Below are 23,015 nucleotides of genomic sequence, written 5' to 3' on the forward strand. Positions count from 1 at the left end.
AGACGGTGATAGAGATAAAGATAGATGAAGGCATGAGAGATAGAAGGGATTTGGCAGTGTCGGTGAGTGGTGGTGAACGGTGACGGTGAACGGCGATGGTGGGAGAGGTTTAGATCTGAAAGGTTGAGAGTTCAGGAGTCTGACTTAAAACAAAAAATAATACATAATGTTTTGCAAAGATATCACTGATAAAAAAGAGGAGAGGTTTTTCATTTTAATTTTGTATTAATTTTAATAAACAAAAATATTTAACCATAGTTAATTAAAATATATACGTATTTGTATTTGTATACAAATAATATTTAATATATTCTTAAAATACATTAAATTTTAAATTTTTAAAATTATTTAATTATTAATTAATTAGGATTAATAATGCCACATGTCTATATTGTATTAATCCATATATACAGGGTATGAATTTTATCACAAATCTTGGGTACAAGAGCAATCACCAAGCAAGATATTTATTCAAATGGCACCACCTATTTCCAACTAAAGATTCTGCATAAACATTATGGCCCCAAGAAAAGAATAATAACTACATTATTATCAAACTTTTTTTTATCTTCTAACATAGGATTATTCAACTTCATATAGAAATAGTGAATACATTTATACGATCACTCACAGCATTGCTGTTTTGCATATCATGGAACACTGAATTAAAGAGCAACAAAAAGCATAGTCAAATAGTAACAATGTATATGATTATTTTATCCCCACTTGAACTTGCTCCAGGTTAGGAAAAATGCTCTGGAAAAAAGGGGCAAATAAGAGTCGAATATTATAGGCAGCATCTCAGCAACTTCTGTATATCAAAATAGAACAGAAGAGAGATTCCGTTTTAATGAGGCAAGCATATCTGAACTTCATCAGTTCCTTGTACACTAAGTTATGCTTTTAGTGGCAGTTCTTTATGAGTGTAATTCATTCCTCGATCGCCATCTACAACCTGACCATTTCCTCTTAGTATCCTGCATTATATCCAAAAAGATGCAAAAATCAGAAAAACAAAAAAGCATAGCATAGCATAAAATTACGTAGTTTAGGCACCCCCATGAAGATAAATATAATTATTTAAGATACTATTCTGTTCAATATAACAAAAGCCAAGAGAGAAGAGCACAATTATGTACCATCTGTTTGTTAACAAACCCTCAACTCCTACAGGACCACGAGCATGAATTCGACTTGTACTGATTCCAACCTGTTCAACAATCGACCAAGAACAGATAAGAAAATAACAAAATTACATTAATTAACCACAGGCTTCTAAAAGGATACTTACCTCTGCACCAAGCCCAAATCTTGCTCCATCACAGAACCTTGTACTTGCATTGTGGAATACAGCAGCACTGTTTGCGCATCCGACGAATGTGTATATATTAGAGAATGAACGACAGAGCGAGTAAACATATTTATTCAAGAATAGTGAAAAATAGAAACACATTGAAGCAGAATGTTAGTTCAGACTGAAAACTGAATTACGCTCAAATTAAACATGGCTGCCATCCCACTATATATTTATATGAATCATTGAATCTCGAGAAACAATTATTCAAAAGTCAAAACTAGATGTGAGCTCTGTAGATAGGCAACAATAGATGTAAAAAAGACTACCATTGACGATCTGGTTGTAGAGAAAATGTAAGAGAGGCAGTAGTACATAAATCAATCCTAATATATGGAACTCAAACAACGTAACAAGAAAAAGTAACATATTGTATAATGAATCACTTTGGGAAGTAATTGAATGGAGATTCAAACAAATTATGTAAGCATTAGAAGAAACCCCAGCTTCTCATGATTTGAAGCAAAGGATCAAATGACATTTCTCAAAGAAAAGATATAGGCATACCTGTCAACTTGACGTAAGAAAGTTTCGGCGACTTTACAGTCTTCAGTAACAATGCATTCAGTATGAGCACTGCATAAAAGCCAAAGTATGAATGACTTTTAGACACTTATCAAAGAGATAATGAGAATAAAAATGAAATGCAAGACCCTATACCTTCCATGTTGATGTATGTGGTCAATGGCAGCATATACATCGTCAACAATTTCGACCGTGCAAGCAAGTGAACTATACTCATGATGAAAAGAGCTTGTTTCCACAATATGTAGTAAGGCACTGGCTGTTGGTCCACCATACAGTTGAACACCTGCAAGCAAAATTATGGTTGTTTAAACACTTTGTTGTTTTTAAAGACAACTTAGCAGAGCATTTCTTGGACCATTTTTACCCAAACTATTAAGTTTTAAAATAGACACTACATCTCAGTTTGAAAAACTCCAAAATATCATCAGCATAGAAATATGACCATCGATTTTCTTCAATTAAAGCTATTCAACTTTTTTATTTGGTACATAAAGGTGTCATACTTTTATTCAAAACTTTTCTTTATCAATAATAAACAGATTTTTGTTGTTCAATTCAAAAAGTAAAATAAGTCACTAAGTTGTATCACATGCAGATCTTTCTCTTTTGAATAAAATCTTTTTTTTAAGTTTATAAACTCCTTTTTCTTCATTCCTTTGAAAAATCACTTCAAAAATATATTAGACCAATCATTGTGATTTCAATTAAACTTTTGACTGTTCAATTTTAGTTGGGATCTAATTAGTGCTCTGGTCAATTTTCTTTCCTTAACATGCACATTTTACTTTTCAGGATGCAGTATATCATGAAACTAATATATAAAAGCTTCTTCTAATCCCATAAAGGTATTTAAAAAAAAGGAAGAAGAAATCAGAGTAAAAGTTTCAACTCATATCAATTCTTCTCATCATAAATTTCCAATTGCAAGATCAGACCTTCACGTCGAAGTTCAAAAACAAGCTCATCAAGTCCACCATTGTTTATCAGATCCTTGTGTACAAGTAGAGTTTCCTATCAATATTAAAACATATTATATTAATTAGGATATTCAACAGATTCTATTCATATTATTCATAACGAGAAATAGGTGAATATGCTAATTCGAGTCGATGTTACTTACCATTGCATTGCAGGCTGCAGGATAATCAGTCTTTGCATCCCTAACAATCTGCTTTGCCATATTAATATCAGCAGACTTGTCAACATAAACATGGCAAATTCCATCTGCATTATGAAGCTTATTACTCAATCTGAGAAAGAACTGGAATTTGTGTGAATACAAATTGGAAATCATATGTATATATTACCAGAATGACCAAGAACAGGAATTTTTGTTGACTCCTTTATTTGAGAAACAAGTTTATTACTGCCTCTGGGGACGACAAGATCTATCACATCATCCAGCTGTAGCAGAATAAAATTAGTGCAAAATCATCACAGGAAAAAAAATAATAAGTTCAATGTGTAATATCCACCTTGAGAAGATCTGGAATTTCTTCTCTTGAAGTCACAAGCCCAATAAGTTTGTCACTGACAGTTTCGGGCATGACTGAAGTAATCACCTGATAATTAAAAAATATCCATATATGGAAACATATCAATAACTATAATAAGAACAAAGAGTCAAATTTGATTCAGATTAAACTTATAATGTGGTAGCCTCAAGCAGAATAAATATATAAACCTTGTGTAAGACAGCATTTGATCGCCGGGCTTCCTTTCCACCTTTAAGAAGTAAACCATTCCCACTTCGAATTGCCAATGCAGCTATCTATTAATCGATTCCAACCACAAAAGAAAAAAGGGTGGAGAAACTTTACAATCAATATTCAAAACAACATACCTAATCTGAAAAGTAATAGTCAGATATGTTATAAACTAAAAGGATTTATTGAAGCTTGGTAATGTAGCAAAACAACGATTAGATTGATAACTTTTATTTGTGTTCATGTCTTTGTCATTCTCAGAAGTTTAATTGAAGACCAAAGAAGAATGTAAGAGAATGGAAATCTTAAATTTACCTGAACAAGGGCATCCGGTCGAGACTCAAATATAACCAGGAGTACTCCCAATGGACATGATATTTTCTCCAAGATGAGTTTATCAGCTAGCTGAACAAAGAATGTATAAACAGTGAAAACTAATGCTGATTGTTGAACAGTAAAATGTATGGTCTGCTAACATTATTCATTGTAAAGGGAGGGATATTCTTTTTCTTAGATCAAGAATCAAGATCAGAGAACATGAGTTACAAAACTGTATAGCTTAACCACATGAAAAAAGAAAAATTGCTAAATCAGTTCAATATCACAGAGCCAATTATTATTTTACTTATCACTTACCATTTCAGTTTCTTTAACAAAAAGGAAAAAATAATTAACGCATGAGGATTAATACAAAGAATAAGGAGGATAAGAGACCCTCCTTCAAATAAAAGGGAAGGGATTTTGACCTCAGTTCTCTTCAAAATCTGACCAATAGGTTCTTCCATGTCTGCCAGCATGCGGACAGACCTTACAAGACTAGAGATCTGTAAAATACAAAAAAAATGATAAGAAATAGAAGAAGAGAATAAAATAAAATGCTCTCCCAAAAAAAAGTTACAAAGTGAGAAATCATTGCAGACATGAAAACATGAAAGCTGAGTATTTTATGCTATGATGTTTTGATATTATTACATAATTATATAATTATGTAATATGCATTCAATTGTTTCTTGCCTTCTCAGGCTTTAGGGTCAAACGAGATATCAAAGATCTTTCATATCCAGCTGCCTCAGCAGCAGCAACATCTGCCTCGTTCTCAACCCTTATCATACCCTCATTTTTCTCCAATGCATCAGCTACTGCCAGCAATATTTTCCTCCTTTCTTCAGAATTTAGGACCTGATACAGAAAATTAATGTAATACAAATGAGTGACCACTGACTAATGCAGTTCAGCATTCCACTTAAAAACTCAAATTTATCAAATAATGCACATACCTGAAGTCGTCTAGAACTCTCCCGTGCAGCAACTGCCATGTCACGCGCACTCACTTCCTTTATGCTAGACCACAAATGTGCATCTTTATGAAAGACAGTACCTATTCGTTCCCCTTGAAGCACACGTATGATGTTATTTGTGGCATAGCCACTTCGACAAAGGTTTAAAATGGAAACCAAAGTCAGTAGAATGGAAAATCAATATGCATACTTGAAACTATGCAAATGCTGCTGGTATGAGAAAAAAAAAATAAATGAAATGAAAGACAGCACTGACAAAGGAAATCAGAATTACTAAATACCAACTGTTGCAAGACCCTCCTCTGCCCCCCCCCCCCCCCCCCCAAAAAAAAAAATAAATAAATAAATAAAAAGAAAAACAAGAAAAAAAGAAGAAAAGGAAAACATTTTCCTTCAGTTTTTTTCCCTGTAGCATTACATGCACTATGCGCTACTATAGATAGCGTGACAGAAATGATCATTATGTTTATTTCAAAGTGGAAAAGTGCATTTGCAGGTCATCTCATATCCATAGACTGGTTTAAATGCTGTGTTAAAAGAAGCGGGGGAGGACAATCAAGGATAATATGTTGCAAACAGCTTCTTAAAGTAATCTATCTAATTCAATTCTTTTTCTTTTTTTTCTAACTAAGGATCACAACTTAGTTTGTCGAAATTGTGCTTCTATCAAAGGTCAACCCAAAAATCAAATGACTATAACAAGTTCTCATAGAATTTTTCTTTTCAATGGAATATATCAACGAAAAGACAGCTTCAAATTCTGCATACCTAGTTATGATCACCGGGGTGCCAGCATAAGCAGCACAAACGGCGGCATTAACTTTAGCAGTCATGCCACCCCTGCCCAATCTTGACTTATCACCAAAAGTAATTTCTCCTTGATGTTTCTCTTTCACATATGTGTGAATTAGCTTCGATTTCGGATCACTTGGAGGACCGCTATAAAGGCCCTCAACATCACTCAATAAAACAAGGAGGTCGGCTTTAAGTTCAAGAGCTAATAGACCCGCCAAACTGTCATTGTCCCAGAAAATACCAGATGAATCCTGCACATAGTGCTTACAATTAAAATTAATTACACATTACAAAGCCATCACGAAGATTGATTCAGCTTAGTGAAATTTTTGCATGTTCTGTTCTGTTGTAATACATATCATATCACAGCCAATAAAATCAATCCAACAGATTCTGCTTTCTTTTAAGAGAAAGGAGAGTTGACAAAGGCAAATTGACAATACTATGGCAATAACAAACCAGCCATTGATAATTAAAAAAATAGAGATAATTCAAATGAGCATACCTCATATGGTGCCTTCCTGGTACTAACAGCATCATTTTCATTGAAAATGGGGATAACCCTTAAATCTAATAACGAGTTTACTGTGTCAGACAGTTGTTTTCTAAAGCCTGAATCCCTAAAAAACCCATCATTCACAAGAAGTTGGGAAGAAGTCACATCAAGCTGCACCAAGAAAATATTATATCAGCATCAATATGAAGAATAAAATAAACCAATAGAGAAAAACACCAACTAATGTATGTTAGATTGAGAGCATAATGAACAAGAAACTTAATTTTGGTCCAACCTGGCTGAACATGGTATCATATAGAGCCATGAGACTGCTCTGCCCAACAGCTGCACATGCTTTTCCATCAAACTCACCTTGAGGCTTTTGAAGATCAGCAAAGCTGCATGACAAGCAACCGATTTTCTTTAAAGCTCATGATTCATTACCTTCTATTTTTAATCTTTACCACCTCATATTACTAGATAATGGAGAAATTTACATGAAATCCTTCAATCCTATGCAAGTCTAATTCCAATAACACTTTATGATAACTTATCTTTATGCTAAGTTTTCTCTGCACCAAAGATGATATTAAAAATAAGAAAATATAAATACAGGGCCTTATTCACTCTTTATTTTATGTTGCATCAAAACTCATATTAACTTGCAATTGAAATTATGAACCCCACTTGGCCACTTGTGACTAATTAGAAATTTGAAAATGATAACATTGCAAGGCTGAAATGTTAGCTAGGAACCTGCTATTGGCCAATCTGCGATATCTAAGCCTTTGGCGGCCAAGACCAACAGCACCTGAAGTCACCAATATAACTTCATAGCCTTGTGTGTTTAGTTCTTTAAGCTGCAAATTTTCCAAAGAAGACACATCTTTCAGCCACAAAATATAATACTAAAAAATTCAATAAATATAAATAAAAATAAGAAAATCCCAGTTTAGAGGCTTCATTTTCTTCATCATTTTTATCTATTTTTCCCTTCTACAAGCAGTTGAATTTAGAGATATCAAATCATGGATTTTCTTTATATATACATATTTAAATGACATTTCTATCGTCCATATTTAGAAGATCCCCTGTCAAGTATAGTGACTAATCTATAGTTAGATCATGATCCGGAATTTTAAAATGTTTTTAATAACTAAGGCAAGAATTGAACACTCAGACACTTAGTTAAGCGACTCTCAGCCCACCCTAGATTATACAATTTTTATTGATTGATTGAATCAACGAAATTATAAGCAACAATTTGATATATACATACTTGCTCGCAGAGAGAACCAAGTCTTCCCAGTGCTAATCTTCCATCACTTCTAGTAACAACAGCTGTTCCAACCTTCAATCAAGATGATGCAACAAAATAAAATTGTTAATCCAAAAAAGAAAGAAAGAACAAGGCATAACTCAATAAAAGAATAATGATAATATAGGATCATTTGGTTTTTCCAAAACAAAATATCAACTATTGTAGTGAAAAAGATAAGTTTTCATAAAATTAACCAAAGATATAAAAAAACATCATTTTTTTCAAAAAAGCTAAACAAAATTATAAAAGCACTTCTCAAATAATCAGAACTAACACAAAACCAGTAAACCACCCACCCACCAAAACAAATGAAAAGCAAAAATTAAATAAATAAAAAATCCAGTGACATAATCAACTATAAAAAACAAAAAAGTCATGCCATGAAGAAATGCCAGTGTTAGCAATCAGACAAAACAAAAAAACAAAAAAATATATATAAAAATAAATGCTCAATCTTTCGCTTTTTCCATTCATAAGGATAATATAACTCCTCACTAGAAAATGCACTATAAAAATGTTTTAAGAGAAATCAAAATAAATCGTTGTGAAAAAGAATATATATAAGAGAAAATATGTAAAGTTAATCAAAAAAGTAAAAAAAACCTTGACGACAACACGTTTGATATTCTTAACGAAAGCTCGAGTGGGATCAGGGGAGATGGAGTCCATGATTTTGGAAACGAAGAAGACTGAATCGCGTGACTCAGTGAACGAGTTCAGTGAGTCAGTGAGTGGGTGGGGGCGGATGTGTGAGTGAAAATGGAGGGAGAGATTCAGCATGCATATATAGGTATCAGACTTTGGGAGACGCGGCGAAGAGTGACACGTGGACCAATAACAATTGTGGGTCCCACGAATCACGGATTCTGTTCAGTACTTCACTGCCCCTCTCTCTAGCCGTATTTATTTATTTTTTGTTTTGCAATAGACACCTGTCACTCCTATTAATATTACAACTAAAAAAATGGGAGTGTCTAACTATAGTTATAATGACTAATTGACTATTATGCCTCTAAAACTTTAATAATATTTTCATTATTATTAAACATAAAATTATATTTTTTATATTTATTTTTAAATTAAGAAATATTATTTTAATTTTAAAATTAAATATATTTTTTGTCTTTAAAATTTTTAAAATATCTTTAAGTTTTATTTTATTTTATTTTATTTTAATTTTATTTTAAAATTTTTAAATTATATTAGATATATCTTTAACAACGAATTTTTTAAATAATTTAAGACCAATTCGACAACAATTTTACAAAAATAATGTTCAATATTAGTGAACCAGACATAGTTATCATACATTATTATTAGATTAGTCCTAAATTTTTTAAAAATTTAATTGTCAAAAATATATTTGATACAAATAAAAAAATTAAAAAATAAAATTAAAACAAAAATATATTTTATGCTAATTTTAATAATATTTTTTAAATGTTATTAAAAGTATATAATCACTATCACATTATTATAGCCGTCATAGTATACACTTTAAAATAAATTTGTTCTGGGTGTATATGATAATGGTGTAGGTGGATATGCTGAAAATAGATTTTATAATGGAAAATACAAGAATATAGAATAAGTACTTGAACTTTTCATTTAGGGTAAAAAAAAATTTTACTGGGACAAAATATTTTAGTAGGTGTAATTCGAATATTTTAAACAAAACAAAATATATTAAAAAATATTTTGTATCTTTGTATAAATACTTTTTGCTCCAGTGATTTATCTTATTTATAATTGTTTATTATATCAATGAGATTCTTCTTTATATAAAACATAACTTTTGTCTGAATATAAAAAAACATAAAAAATTTGTTTCCTTTATTTTATGAATTTAATTGTAAGTTTTTAATATACTTTGAATAATTAAATAATTATTAAAAAATTATACTATCAAGAAATTGAAATTAATTTTTTATCTTATAAATTATTAGTGTATTAATATGTCTTTTAATTTACTTTTTTATTTAGTTAAATATATATAATATTATTATTAATAAGTATAAGATTAGCCAAAATTGAAAATACCTTATATTAGTTGAGAAGTCTTAACTTCAAATATTAGAAATAGAAAACAAAAATACTTTTTTAGATATATATGTTTCTATTATATATGTATAAGATATAATTATCTATATATATTTAAGTAATAATTTAATCTTTTAAAATAAATTATTTCATGACAATATTATTTTCAAATCACTCTTAAATAGAAATTTGTCCTCATTACAATAAAAAGTAAAATAATAAACATTAAAATAATTTTAAAAAACTCAAAATAAATAATAATACCAAATTCATAAGTAATAATATTATTTTCTAAAATTATAATAAAAAATGAACCATTTAAATGAAATTTAGTCTCCTAACTCCAGAGAAAGAATTTTCTCATTTTTCTCCCCCCAAGATCAACTAAAAATAACTATTACCGCAGACCCCACTTATTAAAAACTGAATCCTCAATGAGCAAAAGTAATGGTAATAACTAATAAGTAATAATTAATACAAAAATTTTTAAATATACCGATATATTAATATTTCAGTAATTTTTAATTATTAATTTTAATTATAAAAAATATATATAATATATAATTAAGATTAATAATTAAAATTTATTTAAATATTAGTGTATTAATATATTTAAAATTCTTTTAATTAATAAAAGATTCATATGACACGTCTTTCAATACAAAATAGTTTAACTTATCTGACACTCTTTGGATTACTTAGCTTATTAATATGTTTATTAATACTACTTTATATTTAACTTTCATTGGATTATTAAGTACATCAAGATTTCTTTACTAGAACGACTATTATCTTGCCATTGGAGTTACTCGATATGCGTTTATAATAACTTTGATTCTTTCTTGAATGGATTTATTTTATTTTTATTTTATTTTATTTAACAGCAGACACTATTCTGTTATAGGTCAAGCGGCTCCATCCTCCATGTGCACCATAGCTGAGTGATCCACCTTATCTTAAAAAAGGCTTTTTTTTATTATTATTATTATATCTCTCAATCTGACAATCTAATAATTAATTTGTTATAAATTAAAATTTTATTTAAAAATTTATTATTAATCAATAAATTATTATACACATAAAATAAATTTTGAATTCTAATATTTAATTAATCAAAAAATTAAATTAACTGCTCAATCAACTAAGTTGGTTTTATTTTAAAAATTTAAAATTTATCTTTTAGTTTTCTGTTTTCGGGGAGGGATTTATTTATTTATTTATTTTGGTTTGTTAAATAGAGATTAAATAAAAGAAGTATAAATTAACTAGCGGACTCTCAAGTCTTTTTTTTTAGTTCTTTTTAGTTATCTTACATTCTAGATCTAGACAGTATATATTATTAGATATCATTAGTTTAACTTTACTTATTTACTTTTTCAGCTTTTTTAATGTTAATTGATATAATTATATAGAAAGAAAAGGTCAGTATTTTCAGTCTCTATGCGTAAAGATTAGGCAAAAGAAACTTAAGCTTCTATAACTTATATTACAGAATAATTCATATGATTCCTTTTCATAGAACTTTCTAATAAGTTAGTCTAAAACTAAATTATCACATTGATTCTATTTTTTATATTTGTGATAAATTTTAAATGCATAAAAAATTACTTCCATCGTTTACAGAATTACAAATTATTTCTATTATACTTTTATAATAGCGGAGGAAAACAAAGAAATGAATATCGGTATTTCATATTAATTAAGAAACAATTTATTACTAAATTAAATAGAAAACTCAGTCTAAGAAAAAAATTATCTCAGAAAAATTATATATTGATATAATTGTTTTCATAATTACATATTACTTTTATGATATATTTATAGTAGCAGAATAAACAAAGAAATGAGGTTATTTATTTCATGAATCAATTTACTAATTTTCATACAAATTTTGCCAAAAATAAAATTTCTGCTTAAAAGGATACATTAGGAGAAAAAAATCCATTAAAATAGTACTTAAAAATTTATAAATTATTATTATTGACTCCAAACGTTCATATAAATATATAAAAATATACGAACAACAAGTATGATTTTTTTTAACATTGCTGCAATGGTAACCATTATCATATTTAACAAGAATTTTTTTATGTATATAGGAATACACAAAAATATACAAATACATGGGAATAAGCTATATTTAATAAAGATTTTTTTATTATAAATTAAAAAAATTATTAATTTTTCAATAAAAATATGATTTATTACCATGTACTCTTTTGTACTCCTATATACTGTGAAGACGATGTCTTTTGAGAATTTAGAGTGAAGTTACCAGGAGATCAGACGAACTTTATACAAATTATAGAGCTTATCGGTAAATACAGCAAACTTGCCCTATATCCCAAAAAGTAATATTTAAAAAATTAAAATTAAAAAAATAAAATTTGGATAATTAATTATTTTTTTATTTTATTTTAAAAAAATTTCAAATTACAATATTATCTTCTTTCTCAAAAATCAAAATAATCTTTTTACAGCATTTAAAACTCAAAAAGTGCATATACAAAATGATATAGATATGTCGTAACATCAATTTCTTTTTTCTCAAATTATGATAATGATACAGATCTAAAGAGATCACACAAACAATTAAAATCAAGATCTTTATCAAAATAAATGTTTTACCATCTGAGCCCTTCCAATTCTCAAAAAGGATATCATCCAACAAATCAAGATTAAAAAAAATTCAAAACACAAAATAAAAATTTTCAATCTGTGCGTTGCATGGATCTTTTGCTAGTATCATATGTTTTGAAACAGTTCTTCATCTCGAAATTTTATTTATCAGTTTTTCGGTACCCTCCGTCAATAACAACGAGAATAGTTATTATGGGTTATTATGGGCTGGTCGTAGGTATGATAATCAGAGTTATTAGAGTTCGTCATGGTACTTACAATAGATAATGACAATTATTATTATTGTCTTTAGAATCTAGGGTATACAGGAGTACACAAGAATAAGTCGTATTTTTTTTGGAATAAATTGTATCTTTTTTAGGGAAATAATAATTTTTTTAATTTATAATTAAAACAATTCTTATTAAATATGACTTATTCATGTGTACTTATATATTTTTGAAAAGATTATGATAATAGTTGTCTGTATATTTTTGTATATTGATATATATTCTTAAAGACAATGACAATGGTTTAGAAATTTGAATTTTATTCTTAGCTAGAATTTTTTTTGGTGACTATTCTTCGCTAGAAGTTAGATGAACTTTATGGGAAACAGGGCAAACTCATCATAAACCAAAAAAATGCATTCTACAAATTAAAGTTAAAATAACTTGTTTTTGAAAATAATATTTTTTTATTTGTTTCAAAAAAAATCCCACAAAATTCCTTAGCTTTCATATCAGAACCTACCAACCAAATTTTATATATATAAATTAAACTAAAAAATAAACCACAAAAAATTATTGAATTGTTAAATTATTGACAAAAATATTTTAAATTTATTAATAATAAAATTACTCTCAAAATATTTTAAAATATGACAAAAATAATAAAAATTATAATTTATTTTATAAGTTATAAATTATTCTTTTACTTGACAAATCACTTATTTTATCTTTTATTTTATGCAAAAATTTAGATAATTATTTGAAAATTAGATGTAAAAAATAGACCAAAATTCAATCTCAATTTTTTTTCTGTTTTTTAAGAAGTTTACAACATAATATCCACTTACCTTAAAATTATCAAATTTTAAAAATAAAAGTATTTTAGTTTTTAATTATATATATATATATATATATATATATATATATATATCAAAATCTTATCTCAAACTTTTTTCTGAAAATGTATATACTTAATAATTAAGTATTTTTGTTACATTTTAAATATTTTAAAAGTATTTTTATATGTTAATAAATTCGAATAATACTTTTGTAAAAAATCACTCAATGGATAATTCGAAAATGTTATTAGTAGTTCAATCTAGACCGAAAATTAAAGCACAAGCAGAGTAAGCTTTGAAGCACAGGGTTCACATATATGTATGGAGAGGTCAATCACATGGGAAACTGAAAGGAGCAAATTACATATATGGATCGGATAATTTTTTTTTTTTTTTTTGCTGAAGATAAATAGGGAGATTCGAACCTGTAATTTTTTAAGTGGGTATAAAGAAATTATGTCCTTATATATAGATTGGATAATTTGAGAATGAATAAATAAATAAAATAATTTGATAGTTTTCTTTTGATGCACATAAAAAGATATGTATAAATGGTAGAGCTTAGAGTCAGGGACGAGCCATACAATAAAAAAGTGGGACAATATTTTTTTTAATTTTAATTTTTTACATATAAATTATATATAAATTTTAATTTAGTCTTTTTTAAAATTTTATTTTAATTTTATTTTATTGTGTAAATATTTTTTAGCTTTTTCTAATATTTTATCTAATTTTGCCCTGTTTAGAGAAAAATGAATTGTAGGAGATAATTAATTCTTTAGTTATTCTAGGATACTTTTTCTAATTTAATTTTTTTTTGGAAAATTATAAGATAGATAATGTGAAAATGTTATTAAATAAGGTTCGCCTGTACAAGTTTCATAGTTTATAATCCTTTAAATTTAAAAATGAAAAATAAACTTTCTTTATTTTTTTTCCCAAAAAAATTAAAAAAGATCTTCCGTGAAGAAAACAATGTAGAAGAATTGAGCATTGCACCAAACCAATTGCCAACTCATAAGTTCCCACCATTAATTAAATTGATCTAATTCAATTACAAAAAACTTTAAGGCATGAATCAATGTGTTTGGAAAAGTTTGTACGAAATGATAATATGGGCAGCGAAGTCGCAAAGAATATACTTTAACATTATATTAGAATTCAAAATATTTTTATATCTTTTAATAGAAAAAAATCTCAATAAAAACCTTTTTTAATGTATAAAAAAAATAAAAAAACTAATTAACCAAATATATTATCTTTCTCACTTGCAAAAGAAGGGAACTAAGAATAGAATTATTTAATTACATAATAAAACTTTTCATTCAAGTTATTCAGGGTCGTATCTTCCATAAACATGATACTTCATACTTCTAATATAATAATTCCCTTCATTGAAATCACTGAAATACCAAATTTCATTGGCCAAAAGTATAACATGGAAAATAGAATCCACCACTCAGAAACTTTATCTCTCATCAAAATCCCAGAAGAGCCATGATGACGTGGCTCGAACTTGTGCTTATATTATGATTATTATCTTGTCCTCCACGCACATTATTATGCAATTATTATATAGTACAAAATTTAAGTTTTCATCCTATTTTAATTTGTTTAAAACAACTAACTAGTGCTTGGCTACGATATGTATACAATTTTAATAACATTTAAAAATTATTAAAATATTATTTTTATTATTTAATAATATTTTTTTAATTTTAAAATCAAAATTTAGAGTATTATTAACAAATTTTCAAAAAGTGTGACTTTCATTTTAGCAACAATTTTTAAGTGTTGCTAAAGTTATTTAGTTACCATAATAAGCACCAGAGTTATAGATATCATAGACTCCACCAACTAATTATAACTATGCATTTGCACTTTGCAATTTACAAAAATGCTAGCATGATGAATATTGTTGAAATTAAAATAACTCACAAAATCCTCATATGCATACATATAGATTCAAATGAATTGAAGAAGAAGAAAAACTATAGGGAAAGGTGAGAGTAATAAGTTAATTAGAAGAACTGAAGTGTATACATAGTTACATACCTTAACAATAAGACGCTTCACTTTGGTAACAAAGGTTCTAGAAGGATCCATGTTGTCCAAGTAGTCAGATTCAGAGAGTGAGTGGTAGTTAAGGCCATTAGGATTGGGCAAATCAGAAGGGTTGCTACTAAGAAACAGGCTCATGCCATTTTGCAAAGGTTCCATAACCTTCTTCGTTTTTGGGAGAGTTATTGAAGAGATATGTGTCAATGAAAAATGAAGCCACCGGTGTGAACTGTGAAGTGTGAACTACTTTGAAAGCAAAGGACCTTCCTTGGTTTTTAAAGGCACTGGATTTTTCAAGCCCTTATATTTTTCCTTTTTTTTTCCCTTTCTTTTTTGGTGGATACTACAATGAAGATGGCAAAAATATCTTCTCATGAAGATGCTTTAGTTAAAAGTGTGGTTTATTTATTTAGCCACACTTTAAACAAAAACAACACATTTATAAATATCAAAATCTAACCATACAATCCATCATCCAAAGGTCAAAAAGAAATATACTCATATGAAGACAATTATGCCATCTTCATTGTAGTATCCACCTTCTTTTTTACTTGAATACACATATGGTAAAAAGGATTTTATTTTTACTTTATATATATATATATATATATATATATATATATATATATATATATATATATATATATATATATATATATATATTTACTGTTTCCCATCATTGCTTGAGAAATGAGAATCAGAACGAGTGTGATTTGATCGACTCCCTGAAGAGACACTTTGAGAGTGAATAACTAAATATACAAGGTTGAGGTCTTTATGGTTAAATCTACTTAATATATTAGAATTATGTTTTTAATAAAGTTTATTAGAGTGAAGTACAGATGTAGCATGCTTTTTTTAATTTTTTTTTTATAATTTAGTTATTAAAACATAATGTTAATTAAATTATTATTTAATGTATGAAATAATTAAGATGTAACAAACATTTTTAATCAAGTTGTTTATTGCATTAAATTAAACTTTAGGTTTACCTGAACTTTAAAACAATACAGCAAAATCGAAAAATTGTGGACCTTATTTATGAATTTGCCGCAGTATGAAACCGTCGCGAAAAATATTTCGTGGTGTTTCATGAAATATCATTTTTTAAGATGTTAGTGATAATTTTTGTAACAGTTTTCAACTTTTCATAGAAAACCTTTATATAACCATCATTAAATAGGTAGTTATATTTTTTGTTATTATTTTTAAAATACAACTGCAACAAAATTTTCTTCTGGTTTTTCAAAAAAAATTGCGGTGATTTTAAATTAAAAATCGCGCAATATACTACACGAGAATAAAATAATAAAAAAAAGATGTCATCAATTTGCAGGCTTTCTCTCGTCATTACCAATTTCTATTACATCATGATTGATCAAATTTGAGAGATACTTACTAGAATGCACTCTCAATTAAGGGTGTCTATGACCTGGACCACTGCGAAGATCCAGCCTGGGCCCGAAGCATTTTGGAACATGTTGGCGTGGACTCGAAGTGGTTCGAGTCTGACCTAGAAAAAGAGAACGAAATTTGGAAGGATATTTAAAATGGGACCAGATCATAACTCGGGTCACCCGGATCTGACCCGGTGAGCATACACTTCTCAAAATTACACCCCATTTGTTTGATGTCCGTGTTTTGCCAAGATATGGACACAGTGGGACGTGTCTATTGTTTGATTTGTGAGACACAAAAATAAGACGGACACACTTACACATAAACATACACAAGATACATGTATTTCATGTCTCAGTAAAATAATGAGACACGACTTTCGGATGATGGACACAGATCTGTATCATTTTTTTCAGACTATTTTATCTTCATTCATTTTTTGAAATTTCAAATATCTCCTCTTTGAGTTACAAACCCTAACTAGTAATAATTTCTTCTGCAATTGTTTTGCATCATCGAAGCTGTACCATCGCTGCACATCGTCTCTGTTTCTCGCCGACTCTCCTCTCTTATTATTGTGTGCTGTGCTCCGGTCGTGGTGAGCTTGTGTTGCTACTCCGCCGCCTAATTGTGCTTCTAATGTGCGTTGAGTCTTTTATGCTCCGCCGTTGCAACATCTGCTCTATCAATGTGCTTTGTCTCATTGCCTCTGGTATTTCTTTTTGTGATATTTTTGTTTTAATTTTGATTATTGATCAGATGTGTTATTGTTAATTAAGTGCTATTCTATTATTTGGGTATGTGGACGATCGAATTATACGGAAACTAGGGAATTCTTTATAATTAGTATTACTCATTTTATTTTTATCTAAATTCTTCAATAGGCAATGGGTAATCTCGGTGGTGGTTGTTTTAATGCATTTTAAAGTTTGATAAGTTATTTTTCCTAATCGAAGAGAAAAAAAAATGGAAAAAGCCATTTGTCTAATTCAAAAAAACAAGCTACTATAAATTATACTCGATAAATATTTCCACCATCAAAGATTTTTCCATCTTGCTGTTACAATGAGCATATTTATCTAATTATCCAACATTTTATAGGAGGCCTAATGCTATAGAATACAAATATATAATGAGCCCACTAGAAGGTTGACAATTTTTTGGTCAACAATGTAGCAACATCTTCAAAAATAAAAGAGTTGTAGAAGAAACTTTTGTTATTACGATAAATGAAATTTTGCTATCAATCTGCTTTTGTTATTGGTGCTGATTGTTGATAAAACTAGTGATAAAAATGTTGTTCAAATTGCTTATGAATATGTTAATAAAATTGTTTATCAAATTATTAATAGGTCGGCTTTTTAATTATTATCTTTCTTAATTTAAATTAAGAGGACAAAATGGTCATTTTAATTATGTAATGTCTTGTTCTTTATAAACCAAATATAATATTAGACATTATACTAATATCATGTCTATCATATCCAAATAGCATACAGAAACACAAATATTTTATGTCTATATCTCAATGTCTATATCTTAATACACACATAAAACAAACTTAGCCTTAGGGCACGCATTCACGCAATGCACAGTAAAGATTGAAGGCAACTAGTGAGGCTGAGGCACAACCCTGAAGCCTGAAATCGATCTTCTTTCCTCAGCACGTGGCCATTGAGCCACGCACCCTTGTCCCCTCACGCATAGCGGCGACGGTGCCACCCTTTTCCTCTCAGCATTCTCTCTGTTTTTCACCAACCACCGTCACCACTCACCAGCCTCAGAGTCACCTTGGCCCATGGAGAAGCTCCTCTATTTGATGTTTTTCGGTGACGACTGACGATGACCCTAAGCAAAGTGCGACGACATTTCTCTACTGTCTGCGGTCGTTTTTTTTATCTCTGCCACCATCAGTCAGCCACTAGAAGCCACCACCTCTGCTCTGTTAGCCCTGCCAACTCTGCCCTGCTCTCTTCTCTGGTCGTCTTCTTCTCTTTTCTTACCTCTATTCTTTGATTAAGGATTTTGATTATTGGAACTTTTGATTAGGGGAGTTGATTATTGTTCTGATTTTTTATTACCAGTGATGATAGTTTCTTTTTTTTTGGAAAAAATTTAATTAGTAATAGTATTTTGGTGTTCTGATTCTTGTTCTAATTACCAGCAAATTGAATATTGCTGATTATTGTTGAATCTAAAAAGAATTAGTTAGTTTTGATTTTTTTATTGAATTAGATGTGTTGCTGATTATAATCTAATTAGAATTTGGAAATATCTATTGTTGATTATTGTTGAATCTAAAAAAAATTAACTTTTTGCTGAAAAATTAATTAGTTTTAATAAGTCACCATTTTTAACTCGGTATAATTGTGACCCAAATACGTATAAGTTTCATTGGGTCTAGAGTTGGATATGGTCTAAAAAATAGATCCAGTATGTATTTAGGATAGATATGAACTAAAACAAATCTGATTTCATCCGACCATATACACTACCCGACTCTCAATAATCATGGCAATGGGATGACAACGTCAGAAGCTGGAAGCAATGGTGACAAGAATCTTACACAGCTATAGTATAATCAATCTAGGCACATCTTAGGAGAGGAAGTGGCAAAAAAATTTGGTGGAACAAAGGAAGCAGACAAGCACCGTGTCAACTTCAAAGTCGAATACCGATGAAGAAGGAGTAGGCCTCTTAGATCGGCATACTGTCAGAAAAGCAACAAGTAAGAAGGCAAAGAACGAAAGATTGTGAAGTAAAGAGGCAGAGAAGGAGAAAGCTATAATTCCCACTTGATGAAAAGTTCGTAGGGAACCCTTCCTCAGCTAATTGGAGTATGAAAATGAAATCGTTTCTTATTTAGTTTTACATTTTGTTTTCTTTTTAGCTCTAGGTATATTTTTTCGATTTTTTGACGATTTAATTTCTTCTGTTAAATCGCAGCAGCACATTTTTATTTGCTTGTTATTTTTTTAATTACTGTCTTAACCATCACAAAATTGGCAAATAGTAATAAATTTAAAAATAACAGCTAACAAATTGTTGCTATTGTCGGATCTCTTATAATTCGAAGATGCTCTTATAAAGACGCATAAAACGTCTTTTTATAAAAAAACACTTATGTGTCACATTATTATTGGACATATTAATGAATCGGTTATTTTTGAATTTCTTAACAAATTAGAATAAAATTGATTTTTTTATAACAATAATAATAAACTCAATTGTTATCAAATCTGGTCGAACTGATCAATTTACTTAACCCACTAGATCATGTTTTTTTTTAAACAAAAATCAAGGATATATTTGTCTTTTTATAAAAAAATTTAAACATGAGGTCTAATAATTATAATACATACAATTAGATTTATTATTGTTACTATAATAAACTAATTTTATTCTGACTTATTAAAAAATAAATTATTAACTAATTTAATAAAAATGTTCAATAATATTATGATACATGTAAACATCTTAAAAAAATGATATTTTGAATGTCTTTATCAAAATAGCATTCTTCAATAATCCTCGATGGGTATGAGAGACGGAGAGTTATTGGCATAAAATCTTGTAGTTTTTTTTATTGTCAAAGTCAAAAATAAAAGAATGAATAATGAATTCCTTCCGGTCAACCACACTATTCAAATTCGATGAATATCAATACGTGGTTAGTCTTCTAAAGGTAATATCAAAAAAGAAAGAAATTTAAAACTTTAATATAGTTATGAGACCTGTTACACATACAAGTTTTTTGGGCTTACAAGTCTTACAAGTTGGTACAAACCCAACAAAAAACATGCATTACACTTCCACATTTAAGAGTAAATAAACGCACATTATTCAACCACTTCCTGTTTCCAAAGCGCGCTACTCACCATGCATTATAAACAACTCTTCTTCTTCTTCCTCCATGAAAACGAGTTTTTTGCCAAATTTGAAGATAATGGAACTTCAGAAATACACCCAAACGATTACAGAAATACACTCAAAAGATTACAGAAATACACCCAAACGGTTACAGAAATTCACCCAAACGATTATAGAAATATACCCAAAAGATTACAGAAATACACCCAAAGAATTACAAAAACTACACTCAAAGGATTTAAGAAATATACCCAAAATTCGTTGAAGTACACCTTATGCATAATTCAGAACTCTTTCTCTTTCTCCTCCTCATCTTCTGCTACTTTTTCTTCTTCAGAAACGATTTCAGAACTTGATGTCAAAAAACAATGAAAATCGAGAATAACGAAGAAAGAAAATAGAGAGAAAAGCACGTAAATGAAGAAGAAAAAAGAGAATGCAAGAAACGAAAGAAAAGAAGAAGAAGAAGAGGAAGAAGAAGAAGAACGTGCAGTGCAGTGAAAACATGCAGTAATGGTTGAAGAAAGAGAAAGAGAAGGCAAGAAACGAAAGAAAAGAAAAAGAAGAAGAAGAAGAAGAACGTGCGCAAGAAGAAGAAGAAGGTGCACTTGTAAAGACTTGTATAAAAAATGCTTGTATGTGGAGAATTTCTCTATAGTTATTTACCTAGATTGAAATAAAGAGCAATTTCTTAAACGAATGTGTGAATTTAAATCGTATGTAAACAAACTTTACATATAGAGAAATTGCATAGTTTTATTATATTGTTATGGTTGGATAAAAATAATTTTTAAATACAATTTTAAAAACTCAAATCCATTATTAATAAGAATATGAATTTAACTGACATGTATTTTAAAAAAATATATTATAATAAAGACATCTATTATGATTATTAATTAAAATTTATAAAAAATTTAAAATTTAAAATTTTAATATATTTATTATGTATTTATTAAAATAAAAATTAAAATATTATATTAATAGTTTAATAATAATTTTAATATCAGCCTTGTTATATATTTAAGTATTTTTTTTATCATTTTAGTTTAATTAAATTAGTCTAAATCCAACAAAAATTGTTTATAAATATAGTCATGAAGTCACATGTTTCTTTTTTATGTAAAAAATAATACCGAAATTGTTTAACCGTGACATATAAATTTTTTAGTTTTGACATCAAAATTTTTTAAAATTCTAGACTTATTGTGCAGTTTTTTTTACTTCTTATTTTTCTTTTTTTTTATTCGTGCATAATTTTTGTATTTTTTTTTATAAAATTATGTATTTCTCTAAAAAAAATTTTGTGTTAATTATTAAAAAAGATAAACCAAAATATAAAATAAAATAAAATGTTGCATAATTGTTTCTTTTTCTTTGTCTAGTTTTTGTTTTTTTGTTTTTTTTTGTTTTTATTCTTCTTATTAAAGATTACAACAATAAAAATTATGTAAATGTGAAACAAAAAAATTTGTGAAAATAAAGAGGAGGAAGAATTGCTGTTATTTGGAAAAAATGTCAAATAGAAAATTAATACGAAAAATGTTTAATTGCGACATAATTTTTTTAATTTTAATACTAAAATTTTTAAAATGTAACATATAAAATAGAATGTTGTAGTTTTTTTTTTAAGAAAAGGACAATAACGATGTTGAAAAAGATTTGTGCAACAAAATGTTATAACTTTTTTTTATTTTTTTTAGAAGAAAAAGACGATGACAATAACGATAACGATAACATTGAAAAAGAATTGTGCAGAAAGAGAAGAAAGAATAAAAGGAGAAGAAAAAGGAGAAGGAAAAAGAGAAGCATGATAATGATGATAATGAAAAAAAAAAAAGAAGAAGAGAAAAAAAAAATGAAGTGATAACAATGAGTATGATAATAAAAAAAAGGAGAAGGGAGTAGAAGAAAAAAAATTTATAAAAAAAATATACGTATATAAATTTGATTGAGTTGGATTTGATTAAAAAATATTTAGTTGTCTAATATTTTTATTTTAATATATGTTTTTGAGACGGATAACTAAAAACCAAAAATAAAAGAGAAAAAAAAAAAAAACTACATGTCTGCATCATAGTTGAGCTGATTATCTTGCAAAAAGATTGGGGTTCCAGTGCAAGGAATTTAGATGCGAATCATACGAAGGATATTAGGTTTGCAATTTTCTTATATAATGATTTGACATGATGGTATCTCAGATGCATGTGCGTTTCCTAAACATTTTGTTGTTTCTGCTTCTCTTCTACCGACTTTAATATACTAAACAGTAAACACGGTTTTTATTCTACTTTGTTTCTTTATCTAATAAATATGGGCAATATAATATGAAGACCAAATAAACAATAGATTATGGAAATATTAAGTGACATCTATCACTAATATAAAATCCATAGGAATGATCAAAACACCCCCTCACTCCATAATTGTTTGTAAAATAATCTTTCATTTGGATACAAG

At 28.2% G+C, this 23,015-nt stretch overlaps 1 protein-coding gene across 2 annotated transcripts; it reads right to left on the minus strand.

Annotated features, from left to right (window-relative positions):
* Window positions 1-518: 518 nt before the first annotated feature.
* LOC112748454 (delta-1-pyrroline-5-carboxylate synthase) lies at window positions 519-15,556 on the minus strand. Of its 2 annotated transcripts, none has more exons than XM_025796695.3 (20): window positions 15,282-15,556; window positions 7,457-7,528; window positions 6,934-7,037; window positions 6,473-6,575; window positions 6,187-6,348; window positions 5,655-5,932; window positions 4,866-5,016; window positions 4,603-4,767; window positions 4,335-4,412; window positions 3,904-3,993; window positions 3,567-3,653; window positions 3,358-3,444; window positions 3,190-3,286; window positions 3,003-3,106; window positions 2,818-2,893; window positions 2,015-2,165; window positions 1,862-1,930; window positions 1,292-1,358; window positions 1,140-1,210; window positions 519-977 (listed from the first exon to the last, which is right to left on the minus strand). In XM_025796695.3, the coding sequence occupies exons 1-20, from the start codon at window positions 15,444-15,446 to the stop codon at window positions 896-898; spliced, it is 2,259 nt and encodes a 752-aa protein (XP_025652480.1). In that variant the 5' UTR covers window positions 15,447-15,556; the 3' UTR covers window positions 519-895. The 2 variants fall into 2 exon arrangements, with proteins under 2 accessions (XP_025652480.1, XP_025652473.1); XM_025796688.3 differs by lacking the exon at window positions 15,282-15,556 and adding an exon at window positions 8,102-8,262.
* Window positions 15,557-23,015: the final 7,459 nt, after the last annotated feature.

The sequence above is a fragment of the Arachis hypogaea genome, chromosome 2, assembly GCF_003086295.3.
Source record: "Arachis hypogaea cultivar Tifrunner chromosome 2, arahy.Tifrunner.gnm2.J5K5, whole genome shotgun sequence".
In the NCBI taxonomy this organism is placed as follows: Eukaryota; Viridiplantae; Streptophyta; class Magnoliopsida; order Fabales; family Fabaceae; genus Arachis; species Arachis hypogaea.